Source organism: Panicum virgatum, chromosome 4K (assembly GCF_016808335.1).
Source record: "Panicum virgatum strain AP13 chromosome 4K, P.virgatum_v5, whole genome shotgun sequence".
Taxonomy (NCBI): domain Eukaryota; kingdom Viridiplantae; phylum Streptophyta; class Magnoliopsida; order Poales; family Poaceae; genus Panicum; species Panicum virgatum.
The window spans coordinates 8,491,185-8,513,488 of record NC_053139.1 but is presented as its reverse complement, the minus strand read 5'-3'; the positions used below and the strand labels follow the sequence as shown (position 1 = coordinate 8,513,488).

General features: G+C 45.9%; 2 protein-coding genes across 3 annotated transcripts; both read right to left on the bottom strand.

Annotated features, from left to right (window-relative positions):
- Nucleotides 1–4,127: 4,127 nt before the first annotated feature.
- On the bottom strand, nucleotides 4,128–6,236 carry LOC120704627 (WAT1-related protein At1g44800-like). Its single transcript, XM_039989090.1, has 6 exons — nucleotides 5,902–6,236; nucleotides 5,720–5,782; nucleotides 5,266–5,629; nucleotides 5,000–5,161; nucleotides 4,771–4,922; nucleotides 4,128–4,612 (listed from the first exon to the last, which is right to left on the bottom strand). Exons 1-6 carry the CDS (start codon nucleotides 6,090–6,092, stop codon nucleotides 4,411–4,413), a joined length of 1,134 nt encoding a protein of 377 aa, XP_039845024.1. The 5' UTR covers nucleotides 6,093–6,236; the 3' UTR covers nucleotides 4,128–4,410.
- A 6,247-nt stretch (nucleotides 6,237–12,483) lies between these two features.
- LOC120704626 (atherin-like) lies at nucleotides 12,484–15,109 on the bottom strand. 2 transcript variants are annotated; one of them, XM_039989089.1, is made up of 3 exons: nucleotides 14,911–15,109; nucleotides 13,291–14,780; nucleotides 12,484–13,206 (listed from the first exon to the last, which is right to left on the bottom strand). In XM_039989089.1, the coding sequence occupies exons 1-3, from the start codon at nucleotides 14,980–14,982 to the stop codon at nucleotides 12,813–12,815; spliced, it is 1,956 nt and encodes a 651-aa protein (XP_039845023.1). In that variant the 5' UTR covers nucleotides 14,983–15,109; the 3' UTR covers nucleotides 12,484–12,812. The 2 variants fall into 2 exon arrangements, with proteins under 2 accessions (XP_039845023.1, XP_039845022.1); XM_039989088.1 differs by having other exon boundaries at nucleotides 12,484–14,780.
- Nucleotides 15,110–22,304: the final 7,195 nt, after the last annotated feature.

The window sequence follows — 22,304 nt, the reverse complement described above, 5'->3', positions numbered from 1 at the left end:
CCTCGTCACCGGTCTCAATGGAAGTGTCATCGATATAGTTACCTAGACTAGAATCTTAAGGCCAGTCTTAGTGGGAGTTTTATAGGCGCAGATAACTAGACTGAGAACTAAATAATCGTGCCAGATGAGTTTCATGGTGATGAAACTCTTCTCACATCCCATAAAACTCTAGCATTCTCTCCTTGCCATGTCAGCAAAAATGATAGTATTTAATGCTATAAAACCCTCCATGAAACTCTCATTGAGACTGATCTAAGAATTGTGCCTCTCACATTTTATGACACTATTCTCTTCTATCTTCTCATACTATTAATATATATTAGCAAATTTAATATTCATTATACTCTTATGATACTTCTATTGAAATTGGCCTCCGGTGTCCGTCGTTCTCACGAGTCACGACACGAGAAGAGCCATTGGCCATCACCCTTTGGCCCCTGGCTCGGTCGGTTGCTCCTCAGAAAACCAAGAGCCAAATAAACCAAAAAAAAAAGAGAGGCCGGAAAAGGCTGTGCACACGTATACTACGTCGAAAGACGCCGAAGGTGCCGAGCGGCGAGAGCGACGACCTCGACTCGCTGACCCATGCATGCGGATGCGGCGACACGCCAGGTCTAGTGGACCCTTTATTTCCGTCGTCGGCGATAACCTGGCGAACATAGCAAGTAGCAAGGCCACACGTCACACGCTAGGATTAAGCAGCTTTAATTTTAATAAAATCGTGTGAGCCAGCAGCCCGGACACGGTCGCTCTAACTTTATCCGTGGATTGCGACCAGAAAGTTGTAGTAAAATCTCCAAAAAAAAAAAGAAAGTTGAAGTAAAGAAATGTCCCCCCCAAGAATGCTTATGCTATTCAGATGCCCATTCTCCTCTAGTGTCTGGACATCGCTTCATGTCGACACAGCGGGGTGCAGCGTGAGGCATCTGTGGTGTGTCCCTCGTCCGGACGCCGTGCCGGAGAAGTACTACAACTGCTTTATTCTCCTCATATGTTGGCAGCTGTGGAAACACCGCAATGGTGTGATTTTCCAAAGCTTGGATCCCTCCCTCACTCGTTTGTGGGCGGACTGCATAGAAGAAGCGAAGCTCTGGCCGAGTAGGTGGCCGCGTGCAGATCGCTGTGTAGTTGAAGCCTGGTGCCAATCCCTGTCTCCCATGTAGTACAACCACCTTGTATATTTCAGTTTCTCTTTCAAAAGTGCTCAAACTTTGATGTAAAAGCATTTGGCTTGCTCAAAGCCCCCTCAATATATCAGGTGGGGGATACTCTCCCCCCGTTGACCCTCGAAAAAAAAATGCTTATGCTTATTTATCCAAGCCTTTCGCCAGTGAAAGTTTGGTAGAGGTAGTGAGTCTTTCTAGTGATAGAACGATCAATTGTTCGAAAAAAAGTGATAGAACGTTTCTTTTTTGTCATCTTCTTCATTTGGCGTCAGGATCATGTATTCTTCGCTCTCTTATCAGTAGAGGAGAGTCAAACACTAGAATCGTAAGGGCCCCAGGCGCGAGCATGTCTCCTTCGTTTTTATGATGTGCAACAGTGCAAGAATGGAGTTTGCAAGGCGGGCGGTGGAACCAAATCATTCATCATTCACGCAAGAAAACTGCAAAACCAATAAACCGTGCGACTTATCACAACTACAAAAAAAAACTGCGACCTTTTTTTAAACACCTCCGAGACGGGCAGGAATTTCAGCCACCTCGGTACGGTCATTTTTTTATTAACTGTGATGGTTGAAAAAACCGTCTGGCAAAACGGATTAATCGAGACAGGCACAACATTAATTAACCAAGGTGATTGTTCTAAAGCAAACACCTCAATTAATCGATTAACCTAAATGGGCACACTATAATCCTACCTCGGAAAATACAACACCGGCTTGGAGCCCAAACAACCCATCTTGGCCCGATATTGCCCTTTACCACGTCCTCCACCGCAGCCATCCAGATCCGGCGCGGGCGAGGACAGATCCCTGCAGGGATGGGTTGATCCACAAAGGCGTCCTCCACCACCTCCAATGCGGTGGGTGAACTTCTAAAATTTCTTGCAGCCAATTATATATGAAGAAGTGAATAATTTTGTCCTTAACAATTCTTCGAGTAATTGCATCTTAACTTGTCTAGAAATTCAAAAGAAAATTATGCAATGTTGTGTTATAGAAACTAGAAAGAAAATAATTGAATAACTTGGTGAGGTGCCCTTTGCAACTTTAGCATACGAGTCTAGCCACATATGTCACATAAAGAACAACTAGCTCTTTGCTAGTACTGTGTTGATAAATTGGTGAGGACATGTGAGTAATTTTTTTGGAGTTGTTCATGTAGATGATACTACCTCTGTCACTTAAGAAAGCAATTGAGACATTACTTGTTATGGCTTGACAATAACTCAAATTCGTAGTCAAGGTTATGATGGGGCTAGCAATATGAAAAAGGATAGATTAAAGGGCTTAGAACATTCATCTTCTGCTTATGTACATTATTTTGCAGATTAACCGTAGCTTGTTCTTATTGTTGTTGCTAAGGGAAATGATGATTGTGTGTGGTTTTTTTATCAAGTATCTATCTACGATGATGTATGCAACTTTCAAATTTAATGGTTGAATTTATGATATTATAATTTTTTTACTAATTTGTTATTTTGATTATATCGACTTGTATTTTAAACTATTGGCCCGGCATACTCTATATTCAAATCCTAGGTCCGGTCAGTGGCGGAGGGCCTAGTGTGGCGAGGTATGGCGCTCGCCATATCTCGGCGCGCCGCATCCCCTCGCCATTGCCGGCCTCGGTAGCCGCCAGGTCCGCTAGGAGCGTCCCCCGCCTGCGCGCCGCATCCCCTCGCCACACCTAATTTTTTTTGGCATCCTCCGCCACTGGGTCCGGTACTGATTGCAACACTTGTGCATCATCATCGGCCATCGACACACGCTCGCTACTAGCCTTGCATGATGTACACGCCAACTTTATCTTTTCTTTTCAACAAACAGAACAAGAGCCTCTCAGTGATAAACTTATTAGATAAAAAGATTCTTCCATTGCTTATGATTTTCAATCTACTTATTATGACTTGTTGGAGAATTGGAGATCGGTTGGATATTTATATAATTATATGTGTGTTATTTTTCCAAGTATTTTCACCACATTTAAAATATGTAAATATCAAAAGATACCTAAATGGACATGCAAAAGGCAAATATTTGACACATTCATTTTTTAGCAAGAAACTAAAACAACATTGAGTAGTTTTTTCAACTCCTCTATTCCTTAAATGGACATTAGTCATTAGATTATTAATAGGGTGATAGAAGCTATAGGAACATATGTATTTTTAGAGGTGGGTAAATTTTCTACGTGTAAGACATCATTGTCCCCTATAGTCGATTAATTATCGCATATAATGATTGAAAAGTGTACCCTCCTTATTTTCATATTACAATATGATCGGATTCCCTTATTATATCGATCACTAAACTGATTCATTAAACTTGTTACCTTTAGAGATATTTTTGAATTGATAGCTTACAGAATAGGAAGCATCCGACCAGTCAGGAAAGGAAATGCAAATCTTGTTGCATCAAAATCTCGAGCCGGAAAGCTTCTTGCACCGTCCCATTATTTGTCCCCAATTTTTCTGCGCTGAGAGTGGTCACGACGACAATCCAGCGAGGTGACCAAAAGCTACCGATTTTGGCGTGACCTTCCGGCCACGCATCGCTTTGTACTAAACTTAATACAATGATACGCAATCCTCCTGCGTATTCGAGAAAGAGAAAAAAAAAAAGAGCTACCGATTTTCGTGCATGCATTCAGCCTATTACATGCTCTACAGTTCCATCAGAGCGAGGGAGACAACACACAACGGCATTTTGTCCCATCCATGACCGAGGTAAGTAAACAAAAGCCGGGATGGACCAAGCCGAATGGTTAGATCGGTGTCATCCGGCACTAAGCTAAAGCCATGAATTATGGGCGTGGGAAAGCGGTAGCAGCTAGCAAAGCTACGTATCTGACGGCGACGCGCGGCTTTTCGATCGCTGCAGATTCAAAGGGGAGGGCAGCGCCCGCTTTGAACTGCTCGGCGTCAGAAATGCTCGGCCGATGGAATCAGATGCAGGCAGTGCAGGCTCCAACAAATTTCTTTAATTTCATTCTCGGACACGAATTAAACGAGCTTATATTAATTAGTGGCGGTGGCGCACAACAAATCAAAACGCAGAAGCAGATGCGGCGGATCATCAGGTCAAACAGAAGCCGTTAATGCAGAATGGTAGTTGCAGTCCCGTCTCTACGAGAGCAGAGCAATAATCGTGAAGGCAATTACAGCCACTGACAGTGCATGCAGGCACGGCACTACTGGTGTGCAGTGTAATGGGATCGAGGGAGCTCGACCGGCTGGCTTGTCAGATCAGTAGGCGCACTTGGCCACGGCGGCCGGCGTCTCGACGTCGGCGGCGGCGAGCGCGTGCTTGCCGTTGGCGGCGATGGCCGGCGGGGTCATCGTGGGCAGCTCGGCGACGGCGGCGGCGCCGGGCTTGCTGAGGTGGTCCTTGCTCTTGCCCCAGATGAGGGAGTAGAGCCCCACCACTATGATCGCCGCCCCAATCACGCTGCAAACCACAAGGCCGGGAGAAAAGGAATCGATCAGCAGCTGATGAGTGCTCAGCAGCTAGTTTAATTTATTGGGGATTGATGCCTACTAATTATTGGCTGATTTAATTTATTGGTGACTAATGCCTACTAATTAGTTGCTTGTATAATCTGTTACCTTCCCATGGTGGTTTCTTCTTTGAGAATGGTGGAGCCCAGGAAGGTGGTGATGATCATGCAGAGGGGCTGGAACGCCGTGACGAACACCGGGCCGCGCACCTGCGTCACGACCCCCTGCACGTAGAAGGCCACGCCGGAGCACACGATCCCCTGGAACGCCGGCCGGTGGGTTAGCTGAAGGCAAGAAATCGTAGGTGCTAATGGCGATGGAGGATTTTGGTCATTACGGAGTAGACGACGGTGAAGAGGCGGGTGTCGAAGCCGATGGCCCAGACGCTCATGTCGCGGCGCTCCGCCACGAGCGCCACCGCGCCGCTCATCAGCGTGCCCAGCCCGCAGATGAGCGCCGCCAGCGACATCTCCGCCGGGTAGCTCTGCAGCGTGTTCGACTGCACGGCGGCCAACGCAAAGATGCATTAGTAATTAGCCGCCGTGGTGTCGATCATGCAAATATGCAATGGCGGCGCCGCCGTGTCGTGCTCGTATCGTGTACCTGGAGGATGAAGAAGCCGGCCCAGGTGACGCAGCTACCGATGACCATGGCGACGCCGTTGAGCCAGGCGGCGCCGCTCTGGGTCGCCGCGGCGCCCGCGGCGGCGGCGTGGTGGTGGCCCCTGGTCCACGGGAACTCCACGACGGGGCCGTGGTAGAGGACCATGAGCACGGCGCCGGCGACGGTGCAGACCGTGCCGAAGATCTTGGCCTGGCTGTGGAGGCTCCGCAGCCTCAGCCTCTCCATCCTGAGGAGCAGCGCCATGATGAAGGTGACGGCCGGGAGGATGTTGACGAGCGCGGAGGCGAACCCCGCCGATGTCAGCTTCGCCCCCAGGTAGTACATGTTCTGGTCCAGCACAGGCCTGAAGAACAAAACAAAAATCAGGCTAATGCATGCAGATCGCAAGAACAAACAAAACCATGGATGGCATGGCGGCCGGCACGGCACGTACTCGAGCAGGACGAGCCCCATGACCTTGAGGAAGATGAGCGGCGTCATCTTGGGCCTCACTCCCCTGCAGCGGCGAAATAATAAACCACCATCGATCAGGCGATCAGCAGCAGCAACATTACGAGGACGAAGGATCGGCAGTTAATTAACGACGGAGCTAGCCACCGTCGTCCATGGCGTTACCTCTCGAGGAGGAGGGCGAAGGGGGCGAGGAGGAGGGTGGCGACGAGGTTGCGGTAGACGACGAGGACGAAGTGGCTCATGCCGAGGCGGAGGGAGGCGACGGAGACGATGTACATCCCGGAGAACCCCACCTGCAGCAGCACCATGTACAGGTACGGCTTCACCTCGTTCAGGACCTTGCCCACGCCCATGGCGGATGCCTGCCTGCTAATTATACCACCACTAGCTATGCAGCTTGAGGCAGCTAGCTAGGCGGCTAGATCAGAGCTCGCTAGCTCTCGTTCACTTCACTTGTGCTCCTCTGCTCTGCTCTGCGGCGAGGAAGAGAGCTCGCGGAGCCGCCCAATTTATAGCACGCGCGCGAGCGGGGGCACACGTCTGGTCAACGTCGCCGCATGCATGGGGTGGCCCGTGTGACGTCACGGCACGAGAGTGCAGTCGCCGCGTACCCCTGCACTCTCTCCCAAAGCCGCCATTTCCTGCAGCGGCAAAACTCAAGATGTGAGGGCGCACCTTCAGGGAAAAGCCAAGTTTGGGAACCATAAACATAGTGAAAAATTTGCATCTTGAAAAAAATTTGAATTTTGAAATTTGAATTTTACATCTTGAAATTGACGAAGACAGGTGCGATCGAGGCGCGTCGCTATCGACGGATCCGAGTCACTTGTGCACTCAGTTAAGGATCCAATTACACTCTATTGCAGTAGTAGCTAGATTCTATGCGTTTTTTATATTCGAGGAATAATTAACACGGGGTGTGTGCATATGCATCCACTACACTACTACCCCAGGCTCCAGGGAAAAGCTGTCCTTGCTGGTGTTACCTACTGCTCCCTGTGCCGGCAACAATGGAGGTGCAAAAGGGTAGTAGTAGTAGTGTCAGTCTTTCAAGCTGTGCACCGCAGAAACACAAAGGATCTTGAGCATTGAGCGTGTGTCGCACACCGCCTCAAGCTTGCTTGTACGGTCCGATTGATTAGTGTGGGATGTGTTGGATTCGAATCTCCTTTTCTTCTTCTTTATTAGCGACGCCAATACGACGGCAGATTCTTGATGACTATCCCTCTCTTGGGAGGATTTATTCGCAGCCATGGCATTCCTTTTTTTTTTTGATATATAGCTAGCTATGTGCTAGCACAAGTTGCAAATGCAATGGGGGACAATCTCCCAAAGGCCTTGTAGAAAACCACTCCAGCTAGATCAGATGGTGTGTGTGTGTGTGTGTGTGTGTGTGTGTGTTGGGGGGGGGGGGGGGGGGGGGGGCGATGGGGTATGGGGGAACAAAGCACCAGGTCAAGTCCTAAATAACTCGAGTATAATAAGCGCATATGATTTTAATAATTAAATTTCTTAGATTATTGTATCTATTTTAATTTTGTACTTCCAGATGATGGGGATCCCAACAACCCAGGGAAATTTAACAGTGCACCCAAAATAGGAACTTTTATATTCATCACAGCACCGTGAGGGTAAAAACTTTGATTCTTCATTCAGGTCCCTCTTTTTCGTGCACCACCTATCATCTCTTCCTTATTACCAAAGGTGGAAAAAAAGAGAAAGAGAAAGAGTTTGCCCAACTCTTCCTTCCCAAAGATGGAGAGCAATGGCTAGGTTACTTGCCTCATAACGCAACCTGAAATGTGCATGAATAATCCTGGATGAATGTTGATGACAAGGAACGGGAAAGTAACAACATGAGGAAGGAGACTGAGGGAAAAGATGAAGAAGCGGCAGACGAGCATGTTAATCAAAGTTTGGCTAACAAGTTCGTAACCACAAGCGAACTGAGCGTAGCACATTTGGTAAGGTTTGTTGTGGAATCTGTCCATCCGGATTCGAGTCTTTGATTCGGCATGGATGTTCGTATTTTTCTTAATTTATTTCAGGATTTAACTGGTGCGACGCTATTCTTTCATTGAATCTCGGAGTAACCAGTGCGGCACTATATTCTTCCAGTGGCAGGCAACGTTTCCCTTGACAGCGAGGCGTCTGTGGTGACTTCACCAACCTCGAGGATCTGCTGGCTCAGCCTCTCCAAGGTGCTTATATAAGTAGGGGTTGTGTGCGTCTATTCATAGGGGTGCGTGTGCGTGCGTATTTGTGAGTGTCTACGTCTGTATTGTATTTTTTTAAAAAAACTTTGTAACCACAAGTATGACAAAGTCGTTCCGAAAACTAAGTCCATGATGCATGACACGTGGGCTAGAGCTAGACTAACAATTAAAATGTGCCTTGTAATAGTCGTGGAGTATGCAAAACTGATGTCTACTATCTGAGGAACTACAATACGACTAATACGTTTCTGTTCGTTTCACCTTTAGACTGATGTAGATTGTGTGGTTTATTTTAAAAGCTCTAGGATAGCTGAAACAAACAGTTCCTTTTTCTTTCTCATATTACACAATTCAACAATCAACTCTTTACAGGTTTTTCCAGTTTATGATCCCACAAAAACAACGATGCTACTCACGTAGAATCTAATTAGGTTCATAGCAAAAAAAAAAGGTCTAGTTTGTTTCAGCTTGCAGAATGTTAGATTCCACAATACAATCCAAACCTGCTTTTCGTAATCTTTAGTTAAAACCAACACCAATAAGCTTAGAAAAAGCTACATACTCCCAAGTAGCAAAAAACAAACCAAAACCTAAAACGGTTACCGACATATCTAGCTATTCAGAGAGAGAGAAAAAAGCATGGTAAATGCTCCTACTTTCAGAATAGTGCAGTTTATTCCCGATCAAGAAACGGAGAACACACATTTGTCCTTGTCTTTTCTCTCCTACGCGCAAAACAATAGCACACATCCTTTCCAGTCTTGCAAGCATGCAGACCCCGGCGCACCGCAGATGAGGCGCGTCCATCTCTGCCCAAAGCAAAACGGAAGCATATCTCCCCATCTTTTCCTTTTCCTGATCCAGCTTTAAGCAGCCATCCGGCCAAAGAGACGGGCAGTTTGCTCGTGCCTTTCACGAGACCAGCAGACAATGCGAGCAAGCAAGCCCTTCACCTAACAATTATGCATCGCCTAGTGCTTGCTGATGAGTCCCTGCTGCCATGGTGCGCTCCTCCGAGGATTGCATGATCTGGAGCCCGACGAGCCCCTTCTGCTCGTCGGTCCATCGACCGGCCGGCCGGCCGGGCCTCCTGCATGCTGCAACTGGAGTAACCGGATCGAAACCTCCGCGTGTGATGCGTCTGTGAAATATTTTTGTAACTGTTGACCTCCAGAAAGATCTGGGCCTGATTGGCGAAGGCAAAGGCGACCTGACGGACCTCGACACAGATTGACGATGAGGTGTTAAGCAACGAGCGAGCACGAGAGAAAGCTGACCATCGAGAGACGGCAAGAACGTTCTGACGAGCTGCTGTCCTGTGCTGAGCCGCTGAGTTCATCCCCATCTCGCAGCTTCGATCCTCCGATCTGATGCTCGTCAGGCGCGGCTGATCGGCGCCGTCGTCGTCCGGCATGCCAGCTGCAACGGCGAATCGTGGCGTGTTTCTGGCAAGCCGCTGTCGATTGGTGCTGGGCTGCGCAAGTCGTGCGCTTCTCTGGTTCGTTCCCCAGAAAAAAAAAAGAAAAAAAAAGGGTTACGCTTCTCTGATCGTGCTGTGAATCTGTGCGGTTGATGATGGATAGGATAGGAATTAGGAACTGATGCTGATGGGAGTAAGCTTTTGCGTTGGGATTGTGTGATTCTTGCAGGTAGCTAGCTCGATCAACATGTTGGTAGTTAACTGGCCAGCCACAGTACTGTCGCTAGTGCAGCCCAGACAAACATTCTTTGCTGGAAACCGTCTGATAAGCATGCGTATCAATTACATGCGCCATCACTGCACATCTTTAGGAAATTAAGTAGGGTTGTGGAGGAAACTAACTATGCCTTGTGGAGGATTATCCTGGCAGCTGCTCAAATCAAATGGCTCGAGACAAACTGAAGAGCAATTGCTACTCGTTTTGTTGGTGGTGCGTTGTTGTGGTAGTAGTTTCGTTGTCGCCTCCGAGAGTGTTTTTTTTTTGCTTTGTTGTTGTAAGTTGCTTGCCTGACAAAACTTCTTGTCGATTGCTTTTATTTTTTGTAAAAAAAATAAAAATATCTATTCGCTTGAAATGTTCTTTTAGGACAGATTCAGATAAACAGAGACAAGGACCCAGTGCGTGTCCTGAAGGCAGGGAGGTTGTGTAGCCTCTCTGTCCACCAGTAATTCCTGGGGATCGCTTGAGTACTATCTCCTTGCTTGCTTACTGAACGTCTGAACTCTTATCGGATCGGGGCTTTATTAAAAAAAAATCAGAGACGATAAGGCCTGGATAAACTACATCACGTGGCATACTGACCTTTTTTTTGCGCCGAATAGTGGTTATGGTTGATGATATGATGGTTCAGCTACAAATTTGTATTTCCAAAAATAGTTAGCATTTCGCTCCACGAAGCCCATAACGTGCCGATCCAATTGTGACGTTTCTTCCCCCTATCTTCTGCATCCCCGGGAACAAAAAGCATGGGCAGTGTGGACACACTGTCCACTGAGCCAGTGACGCTAGCTGCAGCCCTATGGACCGGATCAATCCAGGTGAGTGAGACTTTGTCAAAAATTTTACCAGAAATCATAGCATCCCAGAGATTTCAGACAGGAGGGGCTGTGCTTTGAGGCACATCTACTGTCAACGTGCATGGTCAGTGCCGAGTGTGTAGAAGTGACTGCTGATGGGCACACTCACGAATGGTGCAGCTGACACACACTGATGGCAAGCAATGCATGACTCCTCAGAAGTACACTCACAAATCGGGCTAGTGGATAGGCTAATGGCGAGCAGCGTGGTTGGGCGGTTGGCCATGATTGGAATTCGCACACCAAGTGCACAGTGTCGACCACTGAAAACCCCATTCGTCCTGATGGAGAGTGAGGTTGAGGGGAGCGAACGTCCCCTTCGTGTGTCCTTGAGAAGAAGGACCGGTCGAGGTCGAGGATTCGAATCCGGGTGGGCTAGCTCGCCAACTGAACAATTGTGCCGCTGCCACTAGGCCAAAGAGTGTCCTCAATCCGATTGTCCTAGTCACACATCCAGATCGAAACATTTGTGAGGACGTGAAGTTGCAAGCTGACCATTGCTGGGTTTGTTGTGGGCATGCATGAAGCCAAAAGGGATCGTGTCATGGGAGCCTGTCTGTCTCTGTGCTTGGAGAAGTTTCTCTCTGCTTGGCGTGATGGCGTCGGCGACTAACTGAACATGTATGGATGATCCCTATCAGATTCTGTCCAGACGATCACTGAATGTACTGTTAACCTTACTTGATAAAAGACCCTTGATTTGTAACTAGCTAAAACTCCACTGTGCGGCATACATGAATCACTTTGAATTTACAACTATTTATGATGTCTTGTGCTTATTATCAAGATTTTGTTTTTTTTGGTGGAACCTGAAATTTATACTTGAAAACATAAATATACCATGCTTTACGATACAATTTGAAAAAACTGATCATATAGAGAGCCAATCTTACTAGTTTCGAACTGTAATGGTCAAACTAGACACATGGGTATCGTGTGATATCAAAACAAAAGGAACGGTGTGTGCAGTATCAAAATGTATGAATTAACGTAACCAACATTTCCAAACCAAAACAAAGTGTAGGAAAGGCCCTCGCTGTTCTGTTCCCTGTACAGTCGACATGGGTGAGATTTTAGAGCAAGAGAATTGTCATTCAGTTTGCAAAAATCCCAGAATCTCAGCGAAAGAATCAGGGCATATATTTCATCAATTGTCATTAAGTTACAGGCTTGCACTGAGTTTCCACAGTCCCATGCTGTGGGTTACCTGAAAGAGATGTTCACCTGCAGTGGTCAGTGGATTATCTTAAAATAGGGGGGTAACAATTTTCATCACGCTTTGTTAAAAAAAATCTCATAAGCAAAGCAAAAGAAATACAAACATACGACAAAGAAACAAAAGAAGAGACAACCTGAAATAATGAAGGATTATACATTTTGTAAGTGATGCTGCTGCCCGTTGAAAAACATGGCTAGATAGATTGCTGCTGAAGATATCAGAAATATTTACTTGAACAGAACCAACATGCATGTCAGAATGGTTCATCATTGAACGCCAGAATGGTTCATCAGAAATATTTACAGTGCTAGTGGTTAACTGATAACTGTTAACATGCTGGCTCAAAATTTATTTGCGCACATATTAACATGTGATACAACAACACAAAATTCTACTCTACTGTCATGTCAAATAAACATGTCATGCTAGATATCCTGAACCCAGGTAACCAATTGAAATATATGAGGGTTATTGGTATGAGAACCTTGACGGTTTGGCATCATGGTAGCATCCTCCTAGAAATTTTATTCAGATGACACAAATCATTATTTTTTGGTACATCATGGTATCATCATTCTCTAAATTTTACTCGCATGACACAAATCCTTGTTCTTTATACTAAGTACTATATGCTCCTGACTATGAGGATGAGGCGGTAATAATGCACCACATCACATCCCATTCCTCAAACCAAACACCCCATATACTTATTAAAGAAAAACAGAAACAGAAATATTATGTGAACAGATCAATAAAAGATGATGAAACTGCAAAACAAATCTTATCATTACTGAGCTAGTTTCAGTACAAGCAACAAACTACAAATGCTCTAGTCTTTGTCCATGGAAGAAGATGTAGATTACAAATTTAAATCTAACCCCAAAAGAAACTCATCCAGTGCAGACTCCAATTAACTACTTAAATTCCAGTAATCATCTTGGTTGCAAACATATGGCAATCTTTGCAGTATGTTGATTAACTATATCCATTATGACATGAACACAGTTCCACAACTACAGGTTCTACTCTGCTTTCCAGGTACTATCATTCTCTCATTCTTGCTGTTGCGGCCCTCAGCCCACTAATGACTCTTGGTGCCCACGTCAGAGTCCATTGGATCAACCCCTGGCATTGCATCACCAGCATCCATGGGAGCAATTGCTGCCTCCTCTCCTGACACTACCCCTGGCACTTCACCTCCAGCATCCCTGGGAGCAATTGCTGCCTCTTCTCCTGACACTACCCTAGGCACTGCCCCTCCAGCATCCATGGGCGCAATTTCTGCCTCTTCTCCAGACACTAGCACACATCCAGAATTTGCAGGCCGAGCATCCATCTCCTCAACCAAAAGTACACCTTGAGTTTCTGTTTTCTTCCTTGGTGCCAGCTTTTCAGGCCTCCCTTCTGTCAATATTGTAGATACCTCAACTGCAGTTTCCACAGACACGGTTTCAGAAGGCCTGGCCTTTCTTGGCCTTCCAGGCCCTCTTTTGATCCCCATCGATGCAGTAAGCCCGGTTTCTGTAGACCTCCCTGACGATGGATTCTCCTTTCTTGGCCTTCCAGGCCCTCTTTTGATCCCCATCGATGCAGTAAGCCCAGTTTCTATAGACCTCCCTGGCGTTGGATTCTCCTTTCTTGGCCTCCCCCGCCCCCTCTTGACCACCAATGCAGCAACTCCTGTTTCAGCAGTTTCAGTTTCCAATGGCCTCTTTCTAGGTCGCCCGCGACCTCTCTTCTCCGTCAAAGGAGTGCCAAAGGGTTGCAAACTCCTAGCTTCAACTTCATTTTGCACAGCCTCAGCTTGGCTCGCAGCTTGTGCTAACAGTGGCAATGCTTCATGTTGACCCTCAGCCATCTGTGCAGCTTCCAAGTGACCACTTTCCAATGTCTTCTCCTTCCTTGGTCTTCCAGGCCCTCTCTTAGTCAATGGACCATCTGCAGATTGCACAGATTCAGGTTGCATCTTCTCCTTAGGAGGTCGGCCACGCTTTCTCTTCCCAGCAGCCACAACCTTAGGAGGGCGTCCTCGTCCCCTCTTTGCACCAACTACACTGTCACTACTCACAGATGCTACTAATCCCTGCAGCGGCGAAGCAACAGGGTAGGAATTCTTGCACGGGCGTCCACGCCCCTGCTTGACCCCATATGGACGCGGCTGAACAATCGCTCTCGACAGAGGCAAAGAAGAGAAAACTACCATGGCAAGGGCGTTCTTCCGTGGGCGTCCACGCCCCCGCTTGACCCCAGATGGAGGTGGTGCAGCAGTTGCTCCTGGCAGCGGCCAAGTAGAGGAATCCACCAGGGCAAGGGCGTTCTTCCGTGGGCGTCCACGCCCCCTCTTGATCCCAGATGGAGGCAGCAGAGAAACTGGTCCCGGTAGCGGCAAAGTAGAGGAAGCCACCGGGACAATGGCATTCTTCCGTGGGCGTCCACGCCCCCGCTTGACCCCAGATGGCGGCGGCGGAGCAGTGGCTCCCGGCAGCGGCGAGGCAGGGAAAGCCACCGGGGCAAGGGCGTTCTTCGGTGGGCGCCCACGCCCCCGCTTGACACCAGATGGAGGCGGTGCAGCAATGGCCCCCGGCATCGGGACAAGGGCGTTCTTTCGTGGGCGTCCACGGCCCCGCTTGACCCCAGATGGAGACGGCGCAGCAATTGCTCCCAGCAGAGTGAAAGCAGGTGAAGCCGCCGGGACAAGGGCGTTCTTCCGCGGGCGTCCAGGCCCTCGCTTGGGCCCCTGAAGGTTCGGGATCGGAGAGGAGGGAGCCAAATCTGCGTTCTTGCGAGGCCGCCCCCGGCCACGCTTCTGCTTGGGCGGGCGGCCGGGACCCCGCCGCTGCTGCTGCGGAGGGGGAGCCTCGGCGGAGAGGAAGTAGTTGCCGGAGACGAGTCGGAGCTGGCCCTGGGACCTTAGGCGGCGGAGGTGGACGGAGAGCAGCGCCTCGTGGCTGGAGTGGAGGCCGGAGAAGTGGTCGGCGATGTACTTGGCGATGGCGCGGCGGCTCGAGCCGCCCGGGTCCCGCAGCTCCGTCAGCGCCTGCACGACCATCTGCGCGCATCCAGGGCAACCCATCGATCGAGATGCAGCAGCAAGAAAAGAAGTCAATTTTCATTTTTCAATCCGAGGAAGGGAACGGGGGAGAGGCCAGGACGGGAGCAAGGGGGAGAAGGAAGCTTGCCTCCTTGTACGTCGGGTGGGGGCGGCCGGCAGAGGGCGCCGCCGACGAGGGCGACGCGACGGCGACCACCATTCCGCCTTGCCGCCGCTTGCTGGCTGCTGCTGCTGTTTCTTCTGCTCCTGTTTTTTTCCCCCTTCCCACCGGGGTATCCCTACACTGGGTGGAGATGGGGGGAGGGAGCGGTGCGGCGGCGTGGGTGATGGGAGGGGAAAGCGAGACAGGCGCAGGCGAAGCCACCGATGGCGACCAGGTCCAGGTGACCCTTCATCGGACGGCTCATGCGGGTGCTGCCGCTGGGAGGTGGATCGCTGGGCTGTGTTTAGTATTAAATTTTTTACCGAATACATCGAATTTTACGATATATATATGGAGTATTAAATATAGTTAAAAATTATAATTAATTGTATAATTTGATTGTAAATGACGAGACGAATCTTTTTAAAACTAATTACTTCATGATTAGATAATAATTACTCCCTCCTTCCCTGTTTATAAGGCATACACGTATATCAAGATTCAAACCTTGTCATCTTTGACCAATAATTTGACTATTAAATTTTTATTTTTATAATGCAAATTTCATATGATTGGATTCAAAATCAAATATATTTTACAATGATTATAAGTTTATAATCAAAAGTGATATAATATATGATAAATAAATGGTCAAAGTGTTGTTTAGAAGACCGTGTCATGTTCCACCATGCCTTATAAACGGGGAAGGAGGGAGTACCAAATAAAACCAAAACGTGTTAGGACAACTTTTTCGCGAAATTTTGGCCAACTAAACACACCCGTCACGTTGCACACGGTCAAAAAGGAGGGGCTGCTCTGGCGTTACTTGTCCGGTTGTCCGGTTGTATTTGCATCAGATCTAAAATTTGGTGTGGGTTTCAGTGCATCGAGGACCCGTTTCCAAAGAAAAGACTACTCTCTTCGTCCAAAAAAACAAATCATTCTAAAATTCAAATTTTATCCAAAGAATAAGTCATCCCACACTATTTGAAAAATCTATGTGCATGTAAGAATCAATTAGTGCCAAATATAAAAAATAAATAAGAACAAACATGATCATTTTATATTTTTGTTAATCTGTCCTAAAATTTCTAAGATGACTTGTTTTTTTGACAAAAGGAGTAAATGACACTTGAGTATGTCAAAAAATTATATAACAGTAGCGTCTTACTCCTTCGGTTTCAAATTATATGTCATTTTAGCAAATTTAGATCTATAATTTTTGCCACGCACCTAGATAGACACTATGTCTAGATACTTGGTAAAAATTATGTATCTAGATTGGTCAAAATGACCGACAATTTGGATTAGAAGATTTCTATAATCAGTTTTATCATGCTAGTGCACAGTAAAATCATCTTTTTTAAAACCTTGATAAAGTTTGAGTTATAATATTTTTTCTTTAAAATGTGGGGGTAGGCTTAAATAAAAAGGTCAAATAGGGTGGGCTGGGGTGGGGGTGGGGGGGGGATCGATGATGTTGCACACGGTCAAAAAGAAACAGGGGGTACTTTATGGTTATTTGTCTGGTTCTATTTGTATTACAAATTTGATGAGAATTTAACAGCTGCATTGATCAAAGAATATGTTCTAAAAGAAAAGGCTAACTAACACTTGGCTGTTTTGAAAATAGTAGGATGGACTTGTTTGGAAACAAAAGGTTAAAAAATAGCTCTAGAGAATCTTACAATTTAGGAGTGTTTAATAAAATCTTTGTACAAAACCATTTCAGAACCCTTAGGCTATTTCGCAAACGAATCTAACGAGGTATATTAATTCAGGATTTGCGATTGATTACTGTAGCATCACTGTAACAAATTATGAATTAATTAGTCTCATTACGTTCGTCTGGAAAAATAGTCTAGAGGTTATGAAATAAATTTTATCAGTAATCTACATTTAATGCTCCTAAATATCGAGATTCCGGAGGGCTATTTTTTAGCCCTCCGGATCCAAACACCCCCGATGATGGTCTTTGTGGTGACTTTTACAATTAGTTTTACAACATAATGTGTATTGCAATTTATTGTATAGTTGTGTTCTTCATGGTAAATGTTACATTTTTTATTAAAAACTAGGTAAATATGTATGTGCATTGTTAGGAACAAAATTGGTATAAATATTAGATAGATATAGTTAGCTATATGTTAATTTGTAGGAATCTACATAATCGAACCATGGACGGAGGACTAGTCCAACTCACATACGAGATGGACTAAGGCCATCTGTCAATGACACAAGGAAAACAAAAAATTTAGATGGAAACGTTAAATGCCAACTAGTATACGCAGTTTTGACTCTTTGGTTGTCCTCATTTGCTGGCAGATCTGGAAGGAGAAGAATGATAGAATATTTTATCATAGTACCCGAACGATAGATGGGTTGGATGAGATCGCATCTTGGTCTCATGCGGGCTACAAGCAACTAGAGCTGGCTTTAACGTTTTCAGTAGTGCCCTAAGGTCGCGATTTTGTAGCTATGTAATCTTTTTGTTTCAACTCTTTCGTGTGGTCGATTTCTATACTCCGGAACCCGGCCTCTTGTATTTTTTTTCTTCTCTCCTCTTCATGAAAAATATGCCTAGGCACGGTCGTGAAAAAAATATTAAATGCTAACAAAAAATTTAGATGAAAATGTTACATACCTTAAAAATATGTATAGATATGGTGCAGACTTAGAGAACAAAAGTCACATGGGACTGATTGATAACGCAAACGCCACTAGACACTAGAGCTACTTACACTGAAGCCAAGGAAAGGAGAGGTAGGAAGCAGACATTTACAGTAGACACAATGGTAGGAAAATATCAGAAATGAGAAAAGTATCCACTTCTTTATTTGGACCTAATTGAGGGAGCAACACAACGGCCAAGGTAAGACATGCGAAAAGCTAAGCCATCAATAGCTATAAGATGGTCCTTTTATCAAACTATTCAATTACATGGCAAGTGATCAACGAAGGGAGGACTTGCGTTTTGAGATAGCCTTGTTATCTGCATTTGTACTAAAATTTTCTACACTTGAGTTAGGGCCTGTTTGTTTCAGCGTTGGCTTCGATTTTGAGCGAAAGAAGCAAGTTAATCCCGCCAAACTGCTCGCGTTTCACACGCGTTGTCCGGCCGCCGGTCACGGAATAAGCGGGAGTTACAACGTGCAGCCTCAGAATCGCGAGAAGCGAGCTCCCAGCCGCTTAACGCTTATGCGCACCGCGCTTTTCTGGTACGCCGTCCCAAACAAGGCCTTAAACGGCCAGTATAATCGAGGACTAGACCAGTCATCATGGAAGAAAAGTAGACATTTTAGGCGCTTCCATACTTATAATTTATCATGCGATGTGTATCAGGATTTCCACTTTAGTTCTCTTCTTCAAGACTTCAACTCTATTGAGGTTATAGTTAGGGTTAGATTTAAGGGTTAGTTGGATTCATGCCACTACAACTTCTTGAAATTGGATGTCATGTTGAAATCCATGCCATTGAGTGGTATGATTTTCAACGTGACACCCAATTTCACGGAGTTGTGGTGGCATGAATCGAATTTTCCCTAGATTTAAGGTGTACGAACTGAATTAGAAGAAGAAAAAAAAGGTCACAGGTGATGGCTCGATGTCGCCGAAGCTGCTATGGCAATGAGTTTACTCATGTAAGGAGGGAAGCGGAACGCTGACGTGGCGCATGATCAATAGAGCAAGTTTTGGGCTTACCTGCTAGATCAAGTTACCACCGCGTCCAACATCTCTAGTCCCTACCATGGCAATTTAGCAAGTCCTACTGTCACTGACATCAATGGCACACAAGGGATTGCAATTTTGTTCGACAGCAAAGGGAACTGTCAAAGCATAGGACTATCACCAAAACTTCTATATTGAAAAACATACATCTTCCTCCCTCCATTCCAAAATATAGGTCGTTTTGACTTTTTTAGATTTATAAATTTTGTTATAAATCTAGACATACGTGCTATCTAAATGCATAGCAAAATCTATGAATCAAGAAAAGCTAAAACGACCTACAAAGAAAAGCTAAAACGACCTACATTTTGGAACAGAGAAAGTATTCATTGAAGCAAAAACTACGGACTGCAGAAGAAACTTGCTATTGCTTCAGAAGTGTTGCCAAGTTGAATTGGATCAGATTGTGTGGCAGAACCGCCTAAATTATCCCGGCTCAAGTGCGTAAACCATCACCATAAAGGCAACATTAGCTTAAACGCACTTCAAACGGAACAATTTTTGGTCTGTCGGGTAACGTCCCGATACAACCACCGATTCTCGGATCGAACAAGCATACCTCGCACGAAGGCGAGTCCGGAGATATTACAACCACAATTTTACAACACAGGCATATTAAAGATTACAAACCAGTTCAAAAGATTATTACAAAACCAACTTAAGTAAAACAGTTATACAAACATAAGTGTAGAATCAGAGTTTAAAACAGCGGAAGATAAAACACGACGGCTACAACACGTCGCAAGAAGGATACCAGGCTAGCCCAGGCATGGTATCACTCGTCATAGTCATTGCCGGCCGAAGACGTATCCCATTCTACAGACCAGCCAGGAGGCAACGAGCAAGGATAGGTCAAGCTAGCGACCTGATCCTCAAAAGTCATACCTGAAAAAGGTTTTCAACAGCAAGACTGAGTATTCTAATACTCAGCAAGACTTAACCGACAACGGGTATAAGTAGCCCACCTTCGCTAGACTATGCAAGGCTTTGTAAGGCTCTGGTTTTTCCTTTGCTGAAAAGCAATAAAGAGTAGGTCCTTACTTTCAAGTTTTAGCTTCAAGATTCTAGTTGATTAACCTTTCTATGTAAGCATCTACCAACCAAACATGGTGGAACTTCTAAGCAAACATCAAGATTAATAAGAATATTGTTGCTCTTATTACTCTGTGTGGCAAAGAGATCAAGCAGTCTCATTTCATCGTGAGAGGCGGACGATTCTGAATCGAAATTCAACCTTGCAAGGGTAACCTAGCACACACGTCTGGAATACCGTCGGGTCATTCCCAAACAACCGTTAACCTTTCTTTCCGGCTTGTGGATAGTGCCACTCTCCCCGACTACAGGGCTCCAAGGCCGAACCTTGTCCCTAGAAGTCGTAGTGTTGCGCAACATAAAATAAAACCTATCCCTACTGAGAGAGTGGGAGGTATATCCACTCCCCGGTCCAATCGGCTACTAGGCTTGCCGCGTACCATATTTACGGCATGTGACTAGTACTTTCAAAAACTTAACCAGCACTACCACACACCGCGACCTTAGCAAGTTCATCAACACAGACGGGGTCTCACATAGGACATGATATCGACACAACCCCGTCCGTCGTCCTTATATTGATAACAGAAAGTAAACAAGCAATTCCTATATAGCTCGCGAGTGACAGGCAATCACTCGACTTTTACCGTTCCTATAAGCTTAGCAGATAGTCGAACTTAGGTCTAGTGTTCAGTACATAGGTTTCTAGGATCATGCATCTAGGGTTTCAATTCAAATCCTAAGAACTGTAAATGCACAAGTAAGTAACAACAGTAAATGATAATAATTTGAAATATAGGTTATGTCCGGGGCTTGCCTTCTCGGTAGTTGCTAACTATTTCAGCGCTAGGCTCTTCCGAACTTTGGTTCGGGGCTTCAGTTAGTTCCGCAGTGTTCACTTGAGCTTCGAGATCACCTCCGTCAGACTCCGGAATCAACTCGTACGTCCCGTCTGACAAAGTAGTCGTATCTATATGTAATGCAAGAACAACATTATAAACAAACATGGGCAATCGTTTATAGAGTAGTTAAATGACAAATTTAACTACACAATGCATCATGATTAACAGCACAAAAGAAGTTAACTAACTTCATAAAATGAGTGGTGGTGATTTATCATACCACTAAGTCATGGTTTGTAAATAAATCATCAAATCAGAGTACAAAAAGTAATAAATTATACCAAAATTACACTAAACAGAACATGAACAAAGTAATCTACCCTTCAAAAATCATATCAAGACATGTAACCATTTAATCACAATAAAACATTTATGCAGGCAACACCTAGCACAAGCTTGAATTATACAGACTAAAATATAGCAAAGTAGAAGCTCAAAAATTAACAGGAGATCTACACAGGTAAGATCTATCTACTGTGAATTTTTCATGATTTTATATACACGGAATTAATTCAGATAAATTAAACAAAACAGACACCCGTTTAACAAGATTCAATTTTAACTCCTGTTCTAGCCATGAACTGAAGCTTAAACTTCCTGGACAAGCTAAGCTACTCAAAAAGGACATGCCAAAATAAAATCATGATTTATTACAAACAGAAACTATTTACCAAAAATAAAGCGTACTAAACAAAGTTTTAAAACAAATAAATAGCTACACAAGAGAACTGACCATGAAATTTTTATAGCAAAGCTAGTGTTACATGTGTAAACTACCATAAAAATTTCAGAGCAAGACAAGCTTTCAATCATCAGATAAGAAAAAGATTAAATAACTAGTCTTTATTAAGCTAGTGACACAAAACAACTTGTACAGCAAAAACTTTCAACAAAAGCCTAACATATTATGATTCTACTGCATAGATCTCTTCAAGAGGATTCCAAAACATCAGAATTTGCTATTTTACGAATTTTCTACGAATTGATATTGAATTTCAAAATTCACAGCAAATCATAACAAACAAGTCCCTATAGCACTATTCATCTGAGTCACGAGGTTTGCAGACAGCCCCCTGGGCTTTTGTATCTTTCAATCCCGAGGTCCCTGGCCGGTCAGAGGGGAGGCGCGGGGTTTGACCGGCTGGAACCCGGCGAGGGGGTCGTCGGCGGCGAGGGTGGGGTTGGGGCAAATGGAGAGCAGGCCAAGGCGGACCTCCTGGTGTACTTGGCGCGTCGGGAGAGGGTCGGAGGAGGGCGGTCGGCGGTGGACAGCGAGATGGCGGCGGAGGCGCTCGTCGGTGGGGGTACTCCGGTGGCACTGGGCGGCGAAGGTCGAGTCGGGGAGCACCGGTGGGAGTGTGGTATGCTCGTGGGAGGGTTGATTTGGGCGGAGCAGGACTGCAATGGCGGCTCCGCGGCGAGCTGGGCGGCGGCGGAGCTCGGCTACGATGGCGAGGGGGCTCCGGTGGAGATCTGAGGGCGGGATTAGGCCTGAGAGTGGTGCAAGGTCGAGGCAAAGCTACTGGTGGGGTCAATTGAGGGCGGAGAAGCAGCAGAGAGGCGGTTCGACGGCGAGGGTGAGCTCGTCGGCGTGGATATGGGCGGCAGCAGCGTTCCGAGCTCTGGGAGTGGGGAATTGGCAAAAGAACGAGGGATGAAGCTCTCTGGGGTACTTGTATTGCGGCTGCGCACGAGAAATCGAGCTCTGGGGGTGTG